Source organism: Pseudopodoces humilis, chromosome 27 (genome assembly GCF_049639895.1).
Source record: "Pseudopodoces humilis isolate 2021_Gansu_Grassland_sample_001 chromosome 27, ASM4963989v1, whole genome shotgun sequence".
Classification (NCBI taxonomy): domain Eukaryota; kingdom Metazoa; phylum Chordata; class Aves; order Passeriformes; family Paridae; genus Pseudopodoces; species Pseudopodoces humilis.
In genome coordinates, this window is record NC_142226.1 from 1,860,961 (window position 1) to 1,882,870 (window position 21,910).

General features: G+C 45.5%; 1 protein-coding gene across 1 annotated transcript; it reads left to right on the top strand.

The window, feature by feature from the left end:
• Nucleotides 1-8,052: 8,052 nt before the first annotated feature.
• On the top strand, nt 8,053-21,838 carry STX12 (syntaxin 12). Its single transcript, XM_005529871.2, has 9 exons — nt 8,053-8,178; nt 11,614-11,683; nt 13,482-13,581; nt 15,324-15,461; nt 16,388-16,431; nt 18,202-18,307; nt 18,750-18,822; nt 18,993-19,075; nt 20,409-21,838. The coding sequence occupies exons 1-9, from the start codon at nt 8,067-8,069 to the stop codon at nt 20,496-20,498; spliced, it is 816 nt and encodes a 271-aa protein (XP_005529928.1). The 5' UTR covers nt 8,053-8,066; the 3' UTR covers nt 20,499-21,838.
• Nucleotides 21,839-21,910: the final 72 nt, after the last annotated feature.

Consider the following 21,910-nt stretch of genomic DNA (forward strand, 5'->3'; position numbering starts at 1 on the left):
CTCATTTTCCTGCCATCAATGGAGGTGCCATGTGTGAGGAAACTCCCCATGCTCAGATGCACCTCATACACTCTGCTTACATAAACTGCATTCAAAAGGCAGCCTGCTCCTTTCGCTTCCTCCTCCTGGGTTTACCCTGCAATGCCACTAGCAGGGCAAAGAATCAGGCAACAGGTCTGTCTGGGGAAAACAGTGTGAGAAATAAGTAACAATTCACCTCTTTGTTATTAACAATGCACCAGATGGAATCTGGAGACACAACAGGGCAGATTTGGCCCTTTGCAAAACAGGGTCTCCCCAGGTAGGAACCAATAGGCAGTGAAGTGCAGTGTCCACGTGTGACACAGGGAAGAGCTCACACACAGCTCTGCCACATCAAAGTGCTCCATGATGCCCAAGACTGGGGATAAAGTGGGATGCTGCCTCTTCTCCACCATCTGCACAGAGAAGCAGTACTGGAGGGGCAGGGGAAGCTCCACCATTCATTTACGTGTCCCCATCCAGCATCCAGAGGAGCCAGCTCAGGCCTCAGTGTATGGATACACAGAGAAGGTTCTGGCTCATGCTTGCTGACTTGCTGTTCCATCTCCCAGGAGTCTGGATCATGGGGAAGGACATCAGGAAGAGCAATGCAAGGGGCTCTGTATCACTCCCCTGCCAGGCAGGCAGGCTGGAAGCCCTTGAAGATCTTACTGTGGAGTATTCCCAGGGAGTATTCCCACTTTGTTGAACCCAATTCCCTGGTGCAGCAGGGATTCCCAGAAGCCTCCACATGTCTCTGCACGAATAGGGATTAGGGAAAGCAGCTCTTTGCCAAATCCAAGTGATATTCCAGAGACAAAGACTAAGCCCGTAGTAAAAGCTATGCAAGTGACTGCTTTTGCAAGCATCTGATCCCAGCCCAATTCCCAGATCAACCCGGAAGAAGAGGGAAAAGAGGGATCTGCACCTCAAGCCTTTAATAACACGCTGTTGTTTAGAAGCCAGTGGTTCCACTGTGGTCCATCTCAGCAGTATTTGCATGCTGAGGGGCTCTTCTGGGGCATGTCGTTGTTCAGCACGTTACAACACTCCCAATTTTTAGATGCTGGTTACAGTCTGCCGTTAGGTTGCTTCATAATTGCTACACCAAGGTATGGACCAAGTCCTGCTTTTCCTGTTTCAACTGTAAATACAAAATTCAGTTGATTGCAAGGCACTGTAGTGAGTTGAAGAAAGTTTTGACAAGTCAGCCAAGTCCCTTGTCAGTTGTATGTGTGCAGCTCGGAGGCAGTGGGACCTCTCCATGTGCAGGGGCTGTGCTGCATCCTGCAGCCTCCGGATGGATTATTATTTCCTTTCCAGATTTGCCAAAAATATCCCTGAGTTCACATTTCCAGGGAATTCTGCAAGTTCAGCCTGCTACAAACATTCATGACCTGCTCATGACCACTGAAATACTAGGGGGGTGAAGAGACCTCAATGCAACAGTTTTCTGATCTCCCACACTGCTGGCTCTGATCCATGGTCCATCCTTGCTGCTTCAGCTGCAAAAAGAAAGCAGATTTCCCCGTGGAAGTCTGGCTCTCCCTGCATGGCTGAAGAGCTGTGTGTCTGCCCCATCCTCTCCCCATCCCTCTGCACACCTTTGCCTTTCTTTAACAGCACAAAACAAACTCCAGAAGGGTTTTATTTAATAATTTAATTGGACAGAGGATTTTATTTAATTCTTTAATTCTCATCCAAACCCCTATGCTGGGGTTTTACCAGGCACCCTGACCTTCTGTTCCAGAGCCACAACCAAAAGCCATCACATTCCTACAGGTGGAAGAACACAGGCACTGTGAGCAGTGCCAAGAGCAAACCTGATCTGTCAAGAGGGCACAGCTAGGTAAGGGAAGGAAGAGTAATTTTAATAACTAAACCTAGCTGTAGCTTCCTCAGAGATTCTGACAGTGTTCCAAAGAGGATCCCAGTGTCCCTGAAGGAAGAGGAGCTCAGCACTGCCCACAGAGCCACTGGCCTGCTGGGGTTAAAAACAGGGAGGGAGGGAGGGAGGGAGGGAGGGAGGGAGGGAGGGAGGGAGGGAGGGTGGTGCCCAACATCCCAACACAAACTGGGTAAAACCCAAAGAAAGGCATCTCATGGAGATGAGATTTGAAGGTGCCTATTTCTCTCCTTCCACAGGTGTTGGGAGCAGTGGGTTAAAAGAAGAAGACTGGTGAGGAGGATTGTAAATGCTCAGTTGACCTTGCAGCTGGGAATAACCCTTGATAAAGCAGTGTAAGCAGCAGACCAGTGTTCCTCCAGCATGAACCACATTTGTGTACCTCTGCCTGGGTGTTGCTTTGGGGATCCCTGGGACAGCTCAGTAATGGGAATAAATTTACCCTTTGTGCTTGAGCCATGTGTTTGTGGCTGTCCTGACTGCCTATCTGTGCTGACTCACACAACAGAGAAGCAAATGAGCCAAGGCTCCAAGACTGTGTTTTAGACCTCTTCGAGCAGCCAAATCCACCTCTAGTGTGTGGATGTAGAGAACACTGCACTGCTCAGCATCTTGGAAATATAGAGCTCCAAGTGCTCCTGATTTCTGCCCGTGCAGATCTGTCCCTTTAGACAAGCCCAGCCGTGTCACACATTAAAGGCACAACTGGCACAAATGGCCAATTTCTCCTGCAAAGCCTTTGTAAGAATTCAGGGCTGTGAACAACACCAACTGCACAGCCAAGGGATTTAGGGCTGAATTAGGTACTCACTGGAGTTTGACATTTCCAAAGAGTTTGTCCTGGGGTGACTTTATGATACTGGTATCCCCAATCGTCTGGTTTATGTTATATATTAAGTTCTGCACCTTTAAGACTGGCTTTGAGAGCAAGAGAGGGGGAAGAAGAAGCGCGCAGTTTGTGTTAAGGAAAAACATCACTCCCACACATCCCGCTCCTGGACTGTGGTGTCTGCAGCACGGACAGACAGTGGGACAGAGCTTCTCTCTGGCTTTTAGTTAGTTTTAGCTAGCTGAAGCAGAAGAGTTCCCTGGACCTTTGTTTGTTTTTTTCCCAATTTTCTTGGATCTGTGCAAGCCTGCTCTGGACTGAACACCCAGCCAAACCCCAGGAGCTCACGCCTGTGGCCCACCGGGGCCTGGGCCTCGGCACTTTCCAGCGCCAGAGGGACTGATAAGAACCTGAGCGAGCCGAGCTACACCACATGAAAAGGACTTTTCTTCCTAGACTTGCCATCCCATCGAACAGCAAGAGGTTTTATTATTTAATATTACTCAATTTCTGTTAAATAAACAGCTTTTTCCACTTCTCTCTAAGGAATTTTTTTTCTTTTCCCGGACCAGTTAGTGGGGAGGGGCATTTCCCTGGGGAAATCCCCATTTGGAGTTTTCCTTCCTAATTTGCCCTAAACTAAGACAGAGTTACTACAAGCTGTTGGTACTGGAGCGTGCCTCCAGCAGATGGGTAGCAAGACCTGCTCTATTCACTCCTGTCTGAAGGATGTCTGGGTGAGCTCAAGGCAGCAAAAGAAGAGCTGCAAGAGTCTCTGGCCCCGTGCAAGGGAAGGCTGTTTATAAATAGCCAGTTTCAGGAAAAGGCCCTTTCCGTTCTGGTGTCAGTACACTGTAAAGAATAAACAGCTTTCAGAGCTGAAAAAAGCCCTCCTTATCTTCCCATGCAAAACCTGCCCCCATAGGGCATAGCTGGGGTCCCCTCAGCCATCGGGGAAGGCAGGCAGGAGACCTTGAGTCACATCCTCCACAGAAAGGTTTGTGGCAGTTTTGACGTGGCCACCAGGCAGAAGGCAGGCTCGTTAACACAGGATGTGCAATCAAGGCCCTCATTTCTGGACTGCTGACCTGGGTTATGCTCAAGAGGGGTTGAGCACACTGGAGTAGTGCCCAGGGTGTGAGGGCACAGCCTCTCATTAAAGAACATTACCACACTTCCACAAATCACCTGAGCTAGATTATGGGCTAAAATATATGGTATCCCAGAGGAAAAACAGGTGAATATTCTGCCAGTGTGAGACTGGCAACAGATCTACAAGCGGTGGGAGGGAGCCTGAAGCTTCTGCTTTGAGCACTGGGCAGCTCAGCCCAGCAGAGCCCCATGGGAACTTCTTTATGGACTCGTCCAACTCAAAATAGCTCTCAGACCTCTCTAGTGAAGACACAGCTTCTGGAATATTGGCACTTTCTGGAAAGCATACCCTGACTTTTCCTTTTGTCTTCATCCCTGGGAACCCAGGACTATTCTGATGCCCAGTGCAAAGGGGTTGGAAGGGACAGGAGAGGATTGGCATTGGTAGGGGTGGAGGGGAAGAAAAGCCCTGTATATAGCTGGGTCCATTGCCACAGCAGCTTCTTGAAGTCAGCTCTTTGGAGTAGCCGGTGTAAAGCAGAAAAGAGTATGCCCAGGGTGTGATCAGGCTGTCCTCCCCATCCCAGCGTGGCTGTCCCCAGATGAGGAGGGACGCTCAGGTGCTGCGGAGCGATTGCTTGGGGGGCCATGGGTGGTACGGGCACCGCTAATCAGCCGTGGTGCTGACAGAGCCAGCGTGGGCAGGAAAGGTCCCCGGCACCCGGGGCCACCCGGGAACACCCGGAGCCACCCGGGAACACCCGGGGCCACCCGGGAACACCCGGAGCCACCCGGGAACTCCCGCGGGGCGCTGCTGCCCTCTCGCGGCATGGGGAGAGAGCCACCGGCCAGTCCGGCCCCAGAGCTGCGGGAGCGGGGAGCGGGGTGCGGGCTGAAGGGAGTGGGATGCGGGGAGCTGGGTGCAGACAGCAGGGTGCAGGGAGCGGGATGCAGGAAGTGGGATGAAGGGAGCAGGATGCAGGGAATGGGATGGGGGAGTGGGATGAAGGGAGCAGAATGCAGGGAACGGGATGGGGGAGCAGGATGCGGGGATCGGGATGCGGGGAGCGGGATGAAGGGAGCGGGATGAAGGGAGCGGGATGCAGGGAGCGGGATGCGGGGAGCGGGATGCGGGGAGTGAGATGAAGGGAGTAGGATGCGGGGAGCGGGATGCAGGGAGCGGGATGCAGGGAGCGGGATGAAGGGAGCAGAATGCAGGGAACGGGATGGGGGAGCAGGATGCGGGGATCGGGATGCGGGGAGCGGGATGAAGGGAGCGGGATGCGGGGAGTGAGATGAAGGGAGTAGGATGCGGGGAGCGGGATGCAGGGATCGGGATGCAGGGAGAGGGATGCGGGGAGCGGGATGCAGGGAGCGGGATGCGGGGAGCAGGATGCGGGGATCGGGATGCGGGGAGCGGGATGAAGGGAGCGGGATGCGGGGAGCGGGATGCGGGGAGCAGGATGCGGGGATCGGGATGCGGGGAGCGGGATGCGGGGAGCAGGATGCGGGGATCGGGATGCGGGGAGCGGGATGAAGGGAGCGGGATGCGGGGAGCGGGATGCAGGGAGCGGGATGCGGGGAGCAGGATGCGGGGATCGGGATGCGGGGAGCGGGATGAAGGGAGCGGGATGCAGGGAGCGGGATGCGGGGAGCAGGATGCGGGGATCGGGATGCGGGGAGCGGGATGCGGGGAGCAGGATGCGGGGATCGGGATGCGGGGAGCGGGATGCAGGGAGCGGGATGCGGGGAGCGGGATGCAGGGAGCGGGATGCGGGGAGCGGGATGCGGGGAGCGGGATGCGGGGAGTGGGCTGAAGGGAGCGGGATGAAGGGAGCGGGATGAAGGGAGCGGGATGCGGGGATCGGGATGCAGGGAGCGGGATGAAGGGAGCGGGATGAAGGGAGCGGGATGCAGGGAGCAGGATGCAGGGAGCGGGATGCAGGGAGGGGGATGCAGGGAGCGGGATGAAGGGAGCGGGATGCAGGGAGTGGGATGAAGGGAGTGGGATGAAGGGAGCGGGATGAAGGGAGTGGGATGAAGGGAGCAGGATGCAGGGAGCGGGAGCAGGGTGCCACGTTCTAGGTACATTGTGCTGGGTAGGGAATTCAGCACTCCTGGGTGATGAGTACTGAGGGTCCTGGGGTTCACAACATTGGGGTCCCTTCTCAGAAGCAGGTGCTGCCCTCATCCTTCTCACAGCCACGCTGTTTGCTCCAGAGACACGGAGTAGTGCGGGCTGTGTGTTATGGTGCTGATACCTTCACGCTGTGCGCCCTCAAAACACAGTGAGGAGCCAGGGCCCTGGGAATCCTCCTTGCTGAACACACCATAAGCACAGCAGCACCATGGGGATTCCCTTAACAGCTACTGCTGTCACTTTAACTCCTGCAAAACTCCTTTCCTGACCCATGAGCTCCCTGTGTCCCATCTTCCCACTTCCATTTATCTTGCAGGTTGGGATGAGTGACTCTCAGAGTCACACTGGGCGGGCAGACAGGAAAGTTTCTAGTGCCTCACCACCCTCACAGAGAGAATTCTTTCCCAATATCCCATCTAACCCTGCCCTCTGACAGTGAGAAGCCATTCCCCTTTGTCCTGTCCCTCCATCCCGCGTCCAAACTCCCACCCCAGCTTTCCTGGAGCCCCTTCAGGCACTGGAAGGCCACAATAAGGTCACCCTGGAGCCTTCTCTTACTGTATTACACAAGTATCATCCATGGCCCTGCTCCATATTTAGCATCATTTTGACCTGTTTTGGAAATCTTCTGAAATTAGAATTTTTTTCTTGTACCAAGCATTTCTCAAAGAAACATTTACACTCTTACTTTATGCACACATATGCTGACTTCTTACAGGGCATGACCCCAGGTTTTTTATTCAAAGATTGGATGTACTTTCCTTAAAATACCACAAACCCTGCAGCAGGGAGCAGAAAGGGATCTTCTCTTAAATTTCTTTGATCTTGATTTGCAAGGCCACACTTGCGAGTATTGCGCTCAGTTCTGGGCCCCTCACTTCATAAAGGACATTTAGGTGTCCAGAGAAGGGCAGCAGGGCTTGTGAAAGGCTCTAGAAAAACATGTCTCATGAAGAACTGGGTTTGTTTAGTCTCAAGGAGGCTCAGGGGGGATCACATCACTCTCTACAACTCCCCAAGAGGAGGTTGTAGTGAGGTGGGTGCTGGTCTCTTCTGTGCCCGCAGTGAGAGGGCAGGAGGAATCGGCCTTTAGCTGAGACGGTGGAGATTCAGATGAGATATTAGAAAAAATGTTCTGTCAAAGGTGTGAAAAATGAGGTTCACATATTTTTATAGAATTTAAAAGTTTAATAGAAAGACAATTAGGAGATAAAAATAAAGTATACAGATGCGGCCGGGTGTCTCTGCATTCAGCCAAGAGCACACCTTACTAACAAAGGATTGTCCCTTAGAAACAGAACTCTACTACATATCCATAAATTCTCATACATATTCATATATTCTTAAATTTTTTTATGGTCCTTTGTTTAGTTTTTACCTTGCCCCCTTCCCAATAGATCAATCTTCTTGGTGCCACTGGGTTTTATATTCTCCAATGAGGATGCAATAAATTCTTCTCTTGGAGGTCTTGGAGGACGAGATAATCTTAAGAATTCAGGGGGGGGTCTCTGACTATCTTTTCAGTCTCTGGGTTATATAAAAAAAAAGTAGTTTGTGCTTTAATATCATGTTATAGCCTAACATATATGCATTATACCACTATTTCTAAATTTCATCAATAACAGAAATAAAAGATATATTAGTACAACAAAATTTTCTAACCTTATACATATAACATTCATTATAATATTTGCGAAAAGCCAATAATATAATATGCACTTATAACAAGGGGCTGCCCAGGGAGGTGGTGGAGTCAAGGTGGTGGTGTTGGAAGAGGCGCCGGGATCTGGCGCTGGGCGATGTTTTAGTGGTTGAGGGGTTCCAGCGGCAGCGCTGGGCGATGTTTTCGTAGTTTAGGGGTTCCAGCGGCAGTGCTGGTCGGGCAGTGGGGCTGGATGATGTTCCAGGTGTACTCCCACAGCAGATAACTCCGCGGTTCCTCTCCCCGCGGCTCCGTCCCCTCACAGCGGCCGCGCCTGCCCGCGCTCCCCGCCCGCCCCTCACGCAGGCGCGGCGGGCGCGCAGGCGCGGGGCGGGCGGGCGCTGTCAGCGGGGCCCGCGCTCGCTCCGGCCCGGCCATGTCGTACGGGCCGCTGGACCCGCGCGGCCCCGGGGCGCCGCCGCCGCCCCGGGACTTCGGCGGCATCATCCAGACATGCAGCGGCAACGTGCAGCGCATCGCGCAGTACAGTGGGGGCGCGGCCGGGGAGGGACGGGGCGGCCCGGGCCGGCGGCGCTCCGGGGCCGGGAGCGCGAGGGTGCGGCGGGAGCCGGGGTGGGCAGAGCGGCCCCGGAGCGGTGCCGGGCGGGGCTGTCCGGGCAGGGCTGTCCGGGCCCGGTGGTGCCCAGGCCGGCTGCAGGGCGGGGTGAACGCTGCGGGCGCTCTCGGCGAGTGTCTGTCCCTGTCACCGAGCTCCCCTTCCCCCGCGGCACGGGCTCCTCATCGGGTGCCCTCAGTGAGGGGCTCCGGGGGCAGCATAGCCCGAGGTGTCACCGCGCTCGGGAGCAGCTGCTGTCCCAGGGATCTCGAATGGGGATGAGAAGGTGCGGCTTTCCCCCTCGCTGGGCTGGCAGTGTCCTGCTTCCCGGCAGGATGTCCCTAAGGACACAGTGTTGCGCTTTCTTGGTTGTCGTTAGAGGAAGTTACCGGTGTTGTATGATAATCATAGAAATCTCAGTACTGATCGCTGAAATGCTGCTCGTTAAAGCAGTCACGTCCAGGAGAGTCCTTGATACAATCTTTCCTAAGGATACGGCCTTTGCTAAAAAAGACATTAATTTTTCAAGTGCCCATGCGAGTCTTTAAGGGCAAGATAAGTTGAACATGTTGGTTCCTCAGAAAGCTGGTGATTTCTCTGATGATACAAAGCTATTTATGTTGCTGAAAATGCTTTGCTCAGTCATATTCATTTCTCCTTGATGTAGGCATTGCTGAATTGCTTCAAAGTTTGCCAAATAGCATGGCTTGTTGAGGTTTCTTCCCTTTTTCCCCCTTTTATTTTTTCCCTTTACACTCCTTCTTTCTTCCTTCCTTGGGATTGCTTTGAGCCTCGTGTTCTAGGCAGTTCATCTTCTCTCGCTCATAGGATGGGCTTTTGCTGTCTCATGACCTGCAGCCATCCTATCTCCATGCATTGCCTATCTCAAGTTAAACAAATAGCCTTTACAGTTTTATCAAGGTGGGTGGAAGCACACAGAACATCTGACTTAATGTTACACTAGCTAACTTTATTACACAGTATATAAAAGCTTTCCATTCAGCCTAAGAGAAAAAGATATATTGAAGCCTTCAGGCTGTCTTCATTTCTTTCCCTATAAGGAAAAGAGCAGGCAAACAGCTGAGTATTATTCACTTCTTTGGGGATTCTCTGTGGAGTGAGCATTTCACACAAAATGTACAGAAAACCAGTGGCCTGAGCTGGCAAAACTGTTGTTTGCTCAGGTAATGTAGCAGCAATGCTAGAGGAGAGACTGAAATGTTTCAAGAAATCTTAGCTGTCAGATCATGAATATGTGGGAGGCTCTACAGCCTGAAATTAAAAGGGCTTGGAGATGAAAAGCTGTTGACTGAGGGGCTCTGTGTGTTGGTGCATACTCATTATCCAAATAATAAAGAGCTCCAGCCTCTTCCTTTCTTTCCCCACACACTTTATTCTCATTTTGTGTAGACTGTGTTTGTTGCTGTTGGCTGAGATGCACTAAGCAAAGCAAACTGCTGAACCTGGCTCAGGGCAGGACAGACATTGCCTGGCCTGGAAATGGGACTGTGCAAGAATCTCCCCATGCAGAGAGAAATAAGTCACAGAATGTCTGGACATTATGGCACAAATGCTGTTTGCCAAGTGCTCAGCATCCGCACACAGAGTGCAGTCCTTGTCAGTTTGTCACCAGCTCGACTATGAGTTTTTCTGACCTTCCTGTGTCTGACAGAGCTGTGAAATATGTGCAGTCTTGCTTGCTGGAAGCGAAGCTCAGTACATGAGGAGCTGCCAACCAACTCCTCACTGTATAACCTAATAGAAGTCTGGAATTCTAGGTGAGAGTACACTTGGTGGATGTAAAAGCTAATTACTGGCTAATTACTGATTACCTCGTATTGCAGCTTTAGCTGAGCTGCCCTTATTATAAGCCATTGGACATCCCTTTAAAAGAAGTGACCATTGTAGGGATCTGATGCTTCTCCAGCAGTACATTTAATCAACTGCAGAGGCTCCAGGCTGAAAGCAGAAGTTACACAGGAGGGTGTCTCTGAATTGGAAGAAGCTCTTGTTAAACTCTTGGGATAATTCAGTTCAATTCAGTTGTCTGTGGAACTATTAAGGTGATCCTCCTTGGTCTTGCCTCTCAGTGCATGATGTGATAGCATAGATTTCACGATTGATTTGGGACAGTAAATCTTTGTGCTGCTGTTGTAAGTGCTGAGCCCAGCACTTCAGTAATGATAAAAACTGCTGCTGCAGAATAAAGTGGATCAGCTTCTTGATCTCTCAGAAAAGAATTCTAAGGTAGAGGGAGTGGGGAGGGAAAATGTACTTGCTTTTCAGGTAGGTTAATGGTTTGATGTGATTCATTGTGTGGTTTTATGATCATGAGTGCCTACACAAAGAAAATAGGGGGGAAATATCAGAGATAAGAGAGAACAAGGTCTAAAATATCTCTCTGCATTACAACATGATTTCAAATTGACAAAGGCAAACTGTGAAGTGCACATTGCTATCTGCTGTTCCTGAAAGATTCTGCCAATACTGTGAAAGGTTTGGACTGTCATGAGTAGAAAAATTCAGGTCTGGGGTCAGGGGGTTTTGAAACCCTTATAATAATTATATTATAATTAATAGCAACACTTGGCATTTTCTTTTTATTTTTTTTTTTTTAGCAGAGCACTAATAACTTAAGTAACTTAAAAATAATGTAAAAGTGACAACAGGGCATAATGAAGTTTTTCTGCAGCAGTGGTAATCTAAAATACTGGTAAAAGCAGCTCTGTTAATTGGTCTAAAAAGGCTGAGGAAAAGGAGTGCACAAGCTCTTAGCTCCACTGATTTCTTTTCAGGGTATCTATGCCTCACTATCACTTTCTTGTCTGAAAGTTAGTTTATTGGCTGGATGAGGTCTAGGTGGGGATGTTCAAAATACACTTTGCATTTCACATAATCCCAGAACTGTTTGGTTTGGAAGGGACCTCTGGAGTTCATCTGGTCCAGCCCCTGCTAACCCTGAGCAGGCTGTGCAGGATGGCAACCAGGCAGGGTTTTAATATCTCCAGGGAAGGAGACTCCACAGCTTCTGTAGGCAGCCTGTTCCAGAGCTTTGTCACCCTTTCAGCAAATAAATTTTTCATCATATTTAGATGGAACTACCTGTGTTTCAGTTGTGGTTGTAGTCCTGTGTTCTGTCTCTGGGCACCAGTGAGAAAAGTCTGGCCCCATCCTCATGGCATCCACCCATAAGATACTTGTATTTATTTAAAACAAAGAATGTAAGTGTTGCCTTACTAAGTTAAGTCAGATATTGAAATAAATTTAGCTTTTAGCTTTCTTTTGGGGAAAGCTAAAAGAATACATTCAAGAAGGAATAAAATAAGTTTGAATTTGTCTTACTGACTTGTCATCTCTTTATCTTCAGCTGCTCAAATAAAGAATTTGATGAGCCAGCTGGGAACCAAGCAGGATTCCAGCAAACTTCAGGAAAATTTGTGAGTATTAAATGAGCAAACATTGGTATAGATGTTCTTTGATTTGTGTCTGTGTTCTTAGGGATAGTGGGTTACTTGCTTTGGGGAGGTGCTTTATTAGATAAATTTAATACAGTCCTACAAGCCCAGAATGACTAGCTGCATTAAGTAGTTTACTAGATAAATTAAGGTGTTTCTGCAGGATTCTGGAGAAGCCATTCAAAACTGCTGGGTAGGAATAGTTCTTTCTATATTTTTCTTCTATATAGTTTTTCTCTAGTTCCTATTAAAAGTAGTAGTACCACCTCAGCCATGCATTAGCTGTCCTCTGAGGAGCAGTCATACTAGCTTCACTCATGATTCAGAAGAAATTAATGCCATACCAGGTATTTGGTGCTCACATGACCAGTAAAGAAAAACAGTCAGGCAGCCCCATAACTGGTGAAAAAGTAGCTTGTAGTACAGCTGGATGTAGGCAGTAGAAATATTAGTAATCATATATGGCAGACAAAATGTCATATGTAATTTCAGAAGAATAATGTGCCAGTGGGGGACAATATAGAAGACATTTAAACAAGTGTAGTTCAAACTGACCCCTGGAGAGACTCTCCAGGGGCTCTCTGTGTCTGTGCATCTTTTACAAACTCATGGAACATAAATAGCACGTGATGGAAATAATAATTTCTGAGGTTGAAATGACTTGAAATTACATTCTTGCACTCTCTCTTCATGTCACAGTACCTCAAATCTCTGAATGCACGATTAACCTGGTTTTTATAATAGTGATTTTTGGGTAAGTTCATGACTTGTGGTGGAAGATACACATACCACAGTCGAAGGATGAGATCAGAGTCCAATTGGGAGAAAAAGGGATTTGTTTCCTTGAGCTGCTCAGTTGACTCAATCTCTATTTAATCAGTAGATTAAAGATTTAATCACTGGTGACCAAACAAATGCCTTCCCATTTAACGTCACTGCATAATCTCTTCTCTTTGGGGTGAGAGTGGCAGCACCCCACAAATTGTCAGCTGCCATATCTACTTGCCAAAGTGCTTGGATGCTTTGTTTAGTTTACATATACAGCCTATACAATAATGGAGCCTTGATTTGTGTGTCCATTGGGCCAAGTAAATGACTTTCACTTAAGCATCTTGTACCCACTGAACCCAAAAGAAATTGCTTCTGGTTTTAGTATTCTTTAGTATTTCTTCTTCCTAGGTTTTATATAATAGTATTAGATTTTTCACAATAATAGCTTCATATTGCAATGTTGTTGGAAAATAGAATGGCTCAAGGGAAAGCCTTGCAATTCCTGAAGTAAAAGTTGGATTGTTCTTCTTTCTGACCACTGTTTTTCACAAAAATGAAGAATTTAATATCAGAGTCCCTGTACTTTTATCAAATGTACATTTAACCAATGGAGTTAGTGGTGGTCAAGTGAAGAGTTAGTTACTAATTGGTACCATAAAGAATTCAGCCTAAAAGAGGGATTATGTTCACTGAATAAAGTTGTTTCTCTCTTATCCCATTGGAGAAAAAGATATTTAAGCTATTGAATTATACTAGTCAGCAGGGAGCGAAGAAATTATCTGAATCTTTTCTTTTAAATGTAGTCCAGGGTCAAGTTGATTTTAAAAAAAACAAAGTACGTCTCTGACCCTTTAGGTTGAAAAAAACCTACTGTAAAGCTGTGTGATCTCAGAACCTCCATTTAGTCATTATTCTGGATGCTAAAATGCTCAGTGGCTGCTTTTTAGATAGACCTTGTGTAACTACTTTTGAACTTCTTTGTGTAACTGCTTTTGAACTTCTGTTTCAGACAACAGCTGCAGCACTCTGCAAACCGCCTTGCCAAAGAGACCAATGAATACCTAAAGGAGTTGGGGTCTCTGCCACTTCCCCTCTCTGCTTCTGAACAGGTAGGCAGGCAGAACTTTCTGGACATATTTCTAGATCACTCATTTCATGAAACTAGGGTAGACCACAACGTCACAAAGCCTGAACTGGCACAGCTGAAGAGACAGCAGCCTTTTGCAATAAAGGATGATGGTGAACTAGAGAAACTCATTCAGCTGGCTGCATCCTGGCTGTTTATATGACACTGTCACCATGTTTCCCAGGAACAAATAGGTATAAAACTTGAAAAAATAAGAGGCCCTAAATGTTTGGGGAGAACTCAGTATGCAATACTGGTTTTCTGAGTAAATTTCTTAAAAATGATGTTGTTTACAAAGTGCCTGGCGGTGCAAGGTAGTGTTTTAGGATAAGAAATCACAGCAGACTGCCTATCAGTATGAAATGTGAACATGCCAGAGAGCTTTCCCTTGCATGTGATTTATTAGTGGTGGAGGGGGGGAAAGCTGATTCACTTTGCTTATATTTGAATAAAGCAAAATACAATGAGGCAAAGATTATGATTTTCTCTTACCAAATAGTAGCTCCTGCTCCCTGTGGGAAAGGGAAGGGACAGTTCTCTGCTGCTAGTGTCAATTCACCACTGCCTGCTTTTAGGGTGCTGTTGTAGGATGATCTGGGGATGTGGGTCAGCAGATGTTGTCTTGGTCTAATTCTGTATTTAAGGTTTATATGCCAGTTAGAAGTATGGCCGTGCTTCGCTGGTTTGTTCAGTAAATATTTTTCAGTTAATCTTCTGTGGTGAACAAAATCCTGTCATGTGCATGTCACTGAATGGAGCCCAGGGAAAATTCAGTCAAAATCTGCAGAAGCTGGAATCAGCATGCTGAGGATCTGCTCTGGCAGAAGGACTGTTGCTTCCAGAGGGTTCAGATGGAAGCTTCAGTGTATTACGAGGCTGCTGTAGTGGCTTATTATAGAAAAAAAATAATTGAAAATATTTATTTCCTTATAATGATTGTTGAATTGGTACAAGCTCATTGCAGGATTACAGTCCTGGAAATCTCACAGTTTGAGCCAGCTGTTTCAAATCTCTCTATCTGAAAACATAAGAACTGACCTGATGTTGTCCTTGGGACAAGCTTTTCCACAATTTCTTATTTCCCATAACTAGAATGTCACAACACTCAAAGGAGATGTCCTATGGAGGCTAAATAAATTGACACTGAAAAATGAGGATGAAAAGGATTATTGCAGCTAAAGCATTTGGAGAAAAGATAAACTGAAATGGTTATCAGGACTAAGGATGTTATCTGATCTAATAACAGGCTTGTAGTGTGGCATGGTTGGGAGAGACAGCTTAGGAGACTGGACAATGAGTGTTTTCATTAGTTCTGAAAGTGTGGGACTTCCTGTATTTGTCAGAAGGTTAAGTACTATGAGGTTGGCTAAAAGGAATGGAGGGAAAAGGCATTGTAGGTAACCAAAAGGTATGTAGTTAAATGTGGTGAATTATTGGAATGTGATTAGAATAAATGTAATGGTACACCTCTGACTTTAGAACTAGATGGAAACTGAAGAATCTTGTTGCACAAAACCATTCTGAAGTTGGCAAGGCATGGAGCATTGGTTTAAGGAATTAAAACATGGTGGGCTTTTTGCTGTAGCCAGTGCCCCTGACCACTGGCACCAAAAGATGACTGAATGCCAGCATTCATTGTTGTTGTTATGGTGGGTTTTTTGAGTCTGACAGTCACTTTAGAATTATGGGAATGCCTAAACTCTTGTTTGTGTTTCGATTCTTCAGCGCCAACAGAGGCTTCAGAAAGAACGATTAATGAATGACTTCTCCACGGCCTTAAATAATTTCCAGGCAGTACAGAGGCGAGTGTCAGAGAAGGAAAAAGAAACTGTAGCAAGGGCGAGAGCTGGCTCCCGTATCTCTGTAAGTATTTATGGGAATTTTGGAGTGATACAGTGAACTGTGAGGCTTCTGAGAGATCTTGTACTTGCCTTCCAACCTCGTACCTGTCTACTGACACCTTACTGAGTGAAGCCAAGGCCTTGGTGTTGTAGTTTCCCATTCCAGGTGTTGGAAGCAATCTCACTTCAGTGTTGAGAAGGGAAAAAGTCCTGGTAGTTGCAAATATTACAGAAGATGAGATAGGGAGTGAAAGCACAGTGAATAGCGAAGTATTGCAGGCTTTGCTCTTCATGTCAGCTCTATGCTATAAAATTTAAGACTTTAGATGGAAGTTAACCACACCTTAAATTACATCTCAGATATCACACTGTGTTGCATTATGTTCTTATAATTTCTGTCCTGCTAATATTTCCAATGTATGTTTACTGTTACATTTTGACAAACCCCATGGCTACTAAGAATTCATAATAAAATGGCCAGTGAAAGCATTTCTCTCCTCTTGCCTCAGGGCTTTTTGATAGTTCTGAATTCTTAATTTCTGCATGGGACCACATTTATCCATTGAATTATGCTCTAAATTTTTTTGCTTCATGTTGGGAAAGGAGGTTACAAACATGGAAAGCTAATCCAAGAACATGGGCTGACTACTTTTGATCATTCAGTTGCCTCTGATTTGCAGAGACAATCTGAATCTAAAATTTAAATTTTAAATTTAAATAACAAAATAAAATTTAAATAATAAAAATAATTTTAAAAATTTAGATTTAATAAAGATGAAGCTAAAACTAATCTTATATAACCTGAGTTAAATCTGAAAGCTGCAGTGACAGTGGCATTCTCCAAGAACTCTCTGGACAAGTATGTGCCTTAGTCTTCAAGATACTGCTGGTGATTTTGTGCATGCTCCTGGTAGTCTGTGAGAGTAGTGACTCGTTTCTCTCTTCCAGGCTGATGAGCGGTTCAGAGAAGAACAGCTTGTTTCATTTGATAGGTAATAACTTTTTGTACTCTTGAAGTTTTCACTACATATAACTAAAGTTTTTATGGTGTGGTATTACTGTAACTTGGGCCAGGCTCTGCTGGATGAATGCAAAGCAAATAGAGATTAAAAGCAATTATTACAGCACATGTAATATACTATGTAAAAAACTGCATATGACAGTATTTTATCCTCCTTAAGTGTAGATTGTGTGATTACTACCCTGAGGGGACTAGTAGTGCCCTTAGGATGTGGCAGCTGGAGCTCCTGGTATTCTGGCCTGTAAACTCAAGATTATCAGTCAGGATTTCACTCACTGTGACTCTTTGCACAGCTGCATATTTATGTCATGGGTTTGGATGTTCTCTAGCAGCTCAGTTGGAGCTACATCAGAATAGCAAATGAGGCTGCCTAAAATTCCCAAGTCCTGGACATTGTGCACTGGCAAACTAATCCTGGAATGTGCACAAGACAACATTACTGTCACCTGTCAGTCAGTTGTACTGCTTCTGCAGTAACACTGTGCCTGTAAAATGTTACATCAGCTCTGCAGTGTGGTAAAGAGAGCCTGAGCCCCTCCAAAAGTATCTGTGAATAATGTATCAACTGGGCTGAATCTGTTGGCTCTGTCTGTGTAAATCCTTTCACTTTGTGAATCAAGAGATGTTGCTTACGTGTCTCATCCTCTCTCTGCAAACTGCCCTTCATCTGCTCAGCTGCTTGATGTGTGTCTTTGTTAGCCCTGGGCTTTCACTCTGAGCCAGGGGTGAAACCCCAAGTGTTCAGTTATGCAGGTGCTGGGATGGGTTTGAAGGCCTTGCACACTAAGGCAGTGGGACCCAGAGATAGGAGATGATGGCACACAGCAGCTATTCCACATTCAAAGCTGTTCTTGTGTGCTATGTGTCAGAAACTTTTGAGATCTGCAAACCCTGCAGTCATCTCAGAGCTGAATTACTGGAATAGTCAGCTGTGTCTGACCTATTCATGTAGTTTACTTTCATTTCTTTAGGCATTTTTAAGACTTTAAAACTTACTATTTAGTGTTGTACCAAACACTGGACTGGTACAATGTTTTCTGGCACACTTCTCTGTTGAAAAGATGGAGATGTTGCCCTTGAAGAACATTCTAAGCTGAACATAGAGATGGCCTTGTATTACGGATGCTGGCTCCACTCTAATTGATGTAACTTCTGCAGCAGTTGTGAAGAACCAGCTCATCAGGAGAGGTAGACTGGGATGCAGAGTTACTTGAGTTTTAATATCTCTTTTTGTGTGTAATTTAATTCAAAGTTCCTAGTAGACTAATGAATTAAAATACTAAAATACTTTAGTCTTACCTCCAAATGCCAGATAGGCAAAAATCTTTGAATCCAGATGCTTTTCAGGTGTTGTTCCATTAATGTCCTTGCAGGTTGCTCTCTATCAGAACTTTCACCCTGATTTCTCCCTTTTGGAGGGTTGGTAAGAAGCAAGGAAGGCACAAGTATTTTTTTAAAAAGCAGAATTGAAATAGGCAGGTTTCTTCTACAATGCTGTAGATAACTGTTACATTCTAGAATAGTGTGCTATGCATGTAACTGCCTTCCACTGTCTTCATGTTGCCTGATCTGTCCCTTTTTTCAACTGTTCCAATTTGTGACTGTCCTTGTACACAGTGACAGGGCCAAGAACCTTGGGGTTGTTCTGTAGGAACTTCTTCAACTTTAACTCACTTTGCCATAAAATGCAGCATGGAAGTACCTACAGTCAGAGAGACACTGACTTTCCCTCTCTTTGCAGTGGTGAAGATTGGAATCAGATGCAGTCTCAGGAAGAAGATGTGGCAATAACTGAACAGGACCTTGAACTCATTAAAGAAAGAGAAACTGCAATCAGGCAATTAGAGGTGACCAGTCGATGCTGCACAGTTAACAGTACTGGGAGATAAATCAAAGGATGCAGTGTTGATTAATGGGATGGGCTGAGGAGAGCTGATGGTGGAGGAATAGAGTTCCTAGAGGATTGATGCCAAGATAATCTCCCTGCTCCTGTTGAAGGAGGTTTATTTTCCCTCAGTGTTGACTGGTGATCCTTCAGATACGGCAGGAGCAACTCATGTTACAGTGTCCATACTATGCTAATTGCTGGTGTGATGAAACAAATATTCAGTAGCTGGAGTACTGTAGGCTCCTGTGTTAATCCCAAATTGCACAGGTGGAAACATCAAGTCAGTGAATGCTGGTGTCTATTCTGACCCTTTGAGTGATGGTCAGAAGAGGTACTAAGAATGAGGATTAGAAAATATTGTGCCCAGTGTTGGTTGTAACTTGTTAAACTGTTGTCTTCAGGCAGACATTTTGGATGTCAATCAGATATTTAAGGATTTAGCCATGATGATTCATGACCAAGGAGATATGATTGGTAAGTGCATTGGATAATAAATAGTTTTTTCTTGGTTCAGTTACACATTTTGCCTACATGGATTAATTTTTTCAGTATTTTGCATTAAAAGTATTGTCTTTCTGGCTATAACTTTTAAACACTGAAGCTCTGAAATATTTTTTCAATGAATTCTCCTATTTCTTCCATAGATAGCATAGAGGCAAATGTGGAAAGTGCAGAAGTCCATGTGGAAAGAGCCAGTGAGCAGTTACAGAGAGCTGCCTATTATCAGGTAAATTCTGTGTTTGCTTGATTGTCAGTATATGGTTGAGCAATGAAACAGGCAGAGCAAGACACTGAGGACTACAGCACACCAGACTAGTTATTAAAACCAGCTCATGTAAGCTGGCATTCATTCAGAACTGGCTGCAAGGAATATATAAAGCACCTGAGTCAAAAGGATGGTATTGAAATTCACCTTCTACTTTAGGTAAATGTGTGCCACTTCACACTCTGGAAGCCAAAGTGTTAACCTGTCGTTGTTGTTAGGAGTTAGCAGAAGAGACAAGAACAAATTCTGATGTTGTATCTAACTTGTAAATATATCAGCCAAGACACTGACATGCAAAAATCAGCCTTGGGTAACTTCTGGTGACCAGGATTTGCAACATTCCTGTCCAGCTGCTGAGTTTCTGTGCCACAGTCTGTGCTCCCTGTTCCATCAAATCTCTTGCAGTGGCTCTCATTGCTGTATGGTGGTTTTTGTAGGTTCCTTTCATCATCCTTATCCCTGTAGGTCCAGTTTCTGTGAAGCAGTAAGGGTTCTGCTTTAGTCAACCCCATTACTGCTGGGACTTCAGGCTCCCACACAAGATAAATACTGGACTCTTCCAGGAGGGTACTGGAAGGCAATAAAACTCCAATGCTGTTGAGTGCAAGGGTGGGAATGCTGCTTTTACAATCTGGCAGCATGCAGTAGTATGCTCTCTCTCCATGCCTTCCTTGCCAAAGTTCTGAGGCATTTATAAATCTAAGTTTGGGAGCTGTTGGACATGTTTTGCATGTGTTTTTTTTCTGGATGGAGAAAGAAGTGGTTATATATAACTATCCTCAAATCTTAGATGCCAAGTTAAAAATACTTGGTCTGTATGGATGGACTGTAGTTTCCTGTGATGAATGAAGTGAGCAAAGCTGTAAAATCCAAGTCCAGTAACTGTACATGGAAGATTTAAATTGTAGAAATGCAACACCAAGCCCAAGTGGCCAAGGGGAGATTGTATCGGAGAACTGCTTAGGAGTTTGATTAGGATTACCTGAAAAATCTAAATAGCTAGAAAGGTTTGGCTTTCTCTGAGGCTTGTATTTTCCTTAAGAGAAGCAAAACCTGTCACATTTGACTTAACTGCATCTCTTAGACCAGTGCACTCCCAAAATTAAAAACATTAATCTGTAGAATCATGGACTTTAAGGAATATGTAGAAATGTTCAGACTACACTGGTTAATTCTCTCAAATAACTGTGGGTATCAAGTCTTGTTCACCCAAGTTAGTAACATGAATGGTAGCCTTGCTTTTTCCTCAAGTGTTCCTGGTATTAGTGGCTTTTGTTTTTCCTTCTCTTATTAGAAGAAATCCCGTAAGAAGATCTGTATCCTGATTCTTGGCCTTGCTGTGGTCTGTATAATCATAGGACTCATTATCTGGAAAGCAACATGAAATCTTCCCATGGAACCCAATCTCACTACTGAGATACAGGCTGAGCAAACAGGCTGACTAGTCTCGGAGATGAATTGACCACCCTGAGAGAGCACAAGTTGGAACTACTTCTAGTAATAGATATTAGCAACTAATGTGCAGATAACTAGTATTTGGAATTAGTGAACCATGGAGACAGTATTTATCAGTTTATATACAAATTATATTGTTTTATGTAACTAAAATCTTGTGGTTTTGCTTTCTGTAATGTGTTATTCCCTGTCCCAGCTGTATGCTGAAGTGTGATCAATAATTGGAGATGTCTTGTTTTTGACAAATCGCACAACTTCAACATTTTGTAAGTGTACGTAACTTTGTTGGACTGGAATGAGAATGACATTCAAAGACAGCCCACCACCAAGTCACATTATGTAAATCCAGCAGTTTCTAAAGTCTCCAGTATCTGCCCCATGGTTTTATTGTCTCCAAGTGGCTGTGGTTCTAGATTCTCTTGAAGAAAAGGATGTTGTCACAGATTTGAGAGGCAAGGAGGGTATGCATGGATGATAATTTGAACCTCTACATGCTGGTCATTTTAGCCTTGAGACTCATAACGGTGTTGTTTACTTTTTTTGGGTGTGGTTGGGGTTGTTTTTTCACAAAATTCATCACTTGAGGACACAATGTTCTTTGACTTAGAATCTTCTCCTTAGACAAACTAGCTGGCCGCTTGCTGGTGGACAAATAAATCTTCCAATGCTGACTCAAACACTAACTATAAAAAGTTTAGCTGCTCACTCACAATTGTTTTTAGAAGCTTCCAGGGGGGAAAAAAACTTAAAAAATGAGGAAGTGGGCACCTAAGTTTACAAGCGAGCAAGATTAGTGAAGAGTGTTAGCAGAAATCTTGATTCTGAAGAAGTGCTCTTGAAGCTCACTTGTAGTGTTCTTGTAAATATTATGTGTGGCTTGTGAACATTTGGTATTTTCAATTCTTTATGAAACACAAGGTGCAGAAACTGGCTGAGTGAAGTGCTAGGATTTTCAGACTGAGGATGTGTGTGTAAATGAAGAAGATTGTTGGTTCCAGCTCACAGGGCTGGGCAGAACAAGCAGCCATTCCCCACTTCAATGTAGCTATGAACTGACATACACTGAGCAAACAGTAATCTGTCCAAAGCCCAATGGGGGTGGTAAATGCAGCATACTGACCCATTTTGTATTTAATCCTTATTCCATGTCTTGTCTATAATAAAGTAAACGTGAAAGCTGGGAAGGGAGTGTTCTCCCAATTGCACAGTGGTTTGCACTATTGCGCCATCATTCCATCTAATAATCATCAATAAACACTTTTAAAAGCCTGTGTCAGAGCTCATTTCTCTTGCAGCTTAGACACTGGCACAGGTGTGTTTGCAGTTCCTCCTCTAAGCAGA

Bases quoted from the DNA above. Each gene is read 5' to 3' on its own strand.
- STX12 (XM_005529871.2), top strand. From the start codon at position 8,067: ATGTCGTACGGGCCGCTGGACCCGCGCGGCCCCGGGGCGCCGCCGCCG. The intron at 13,582-15,323 runs GTAGGCAGGCAG...TCGATTCTTCAG, and splicing joins CCCTCTCTGCTTCTGAACAG to CGCCAACAGAGGCTTCAGAA. The intron at 18,308-18,749 runs GTGACCAGTCGA...TGTTGTCTTCAG, and splicing joins CTGCAATCAGGCAATTAGAG to GCAGACATTTTGGATGTCAA.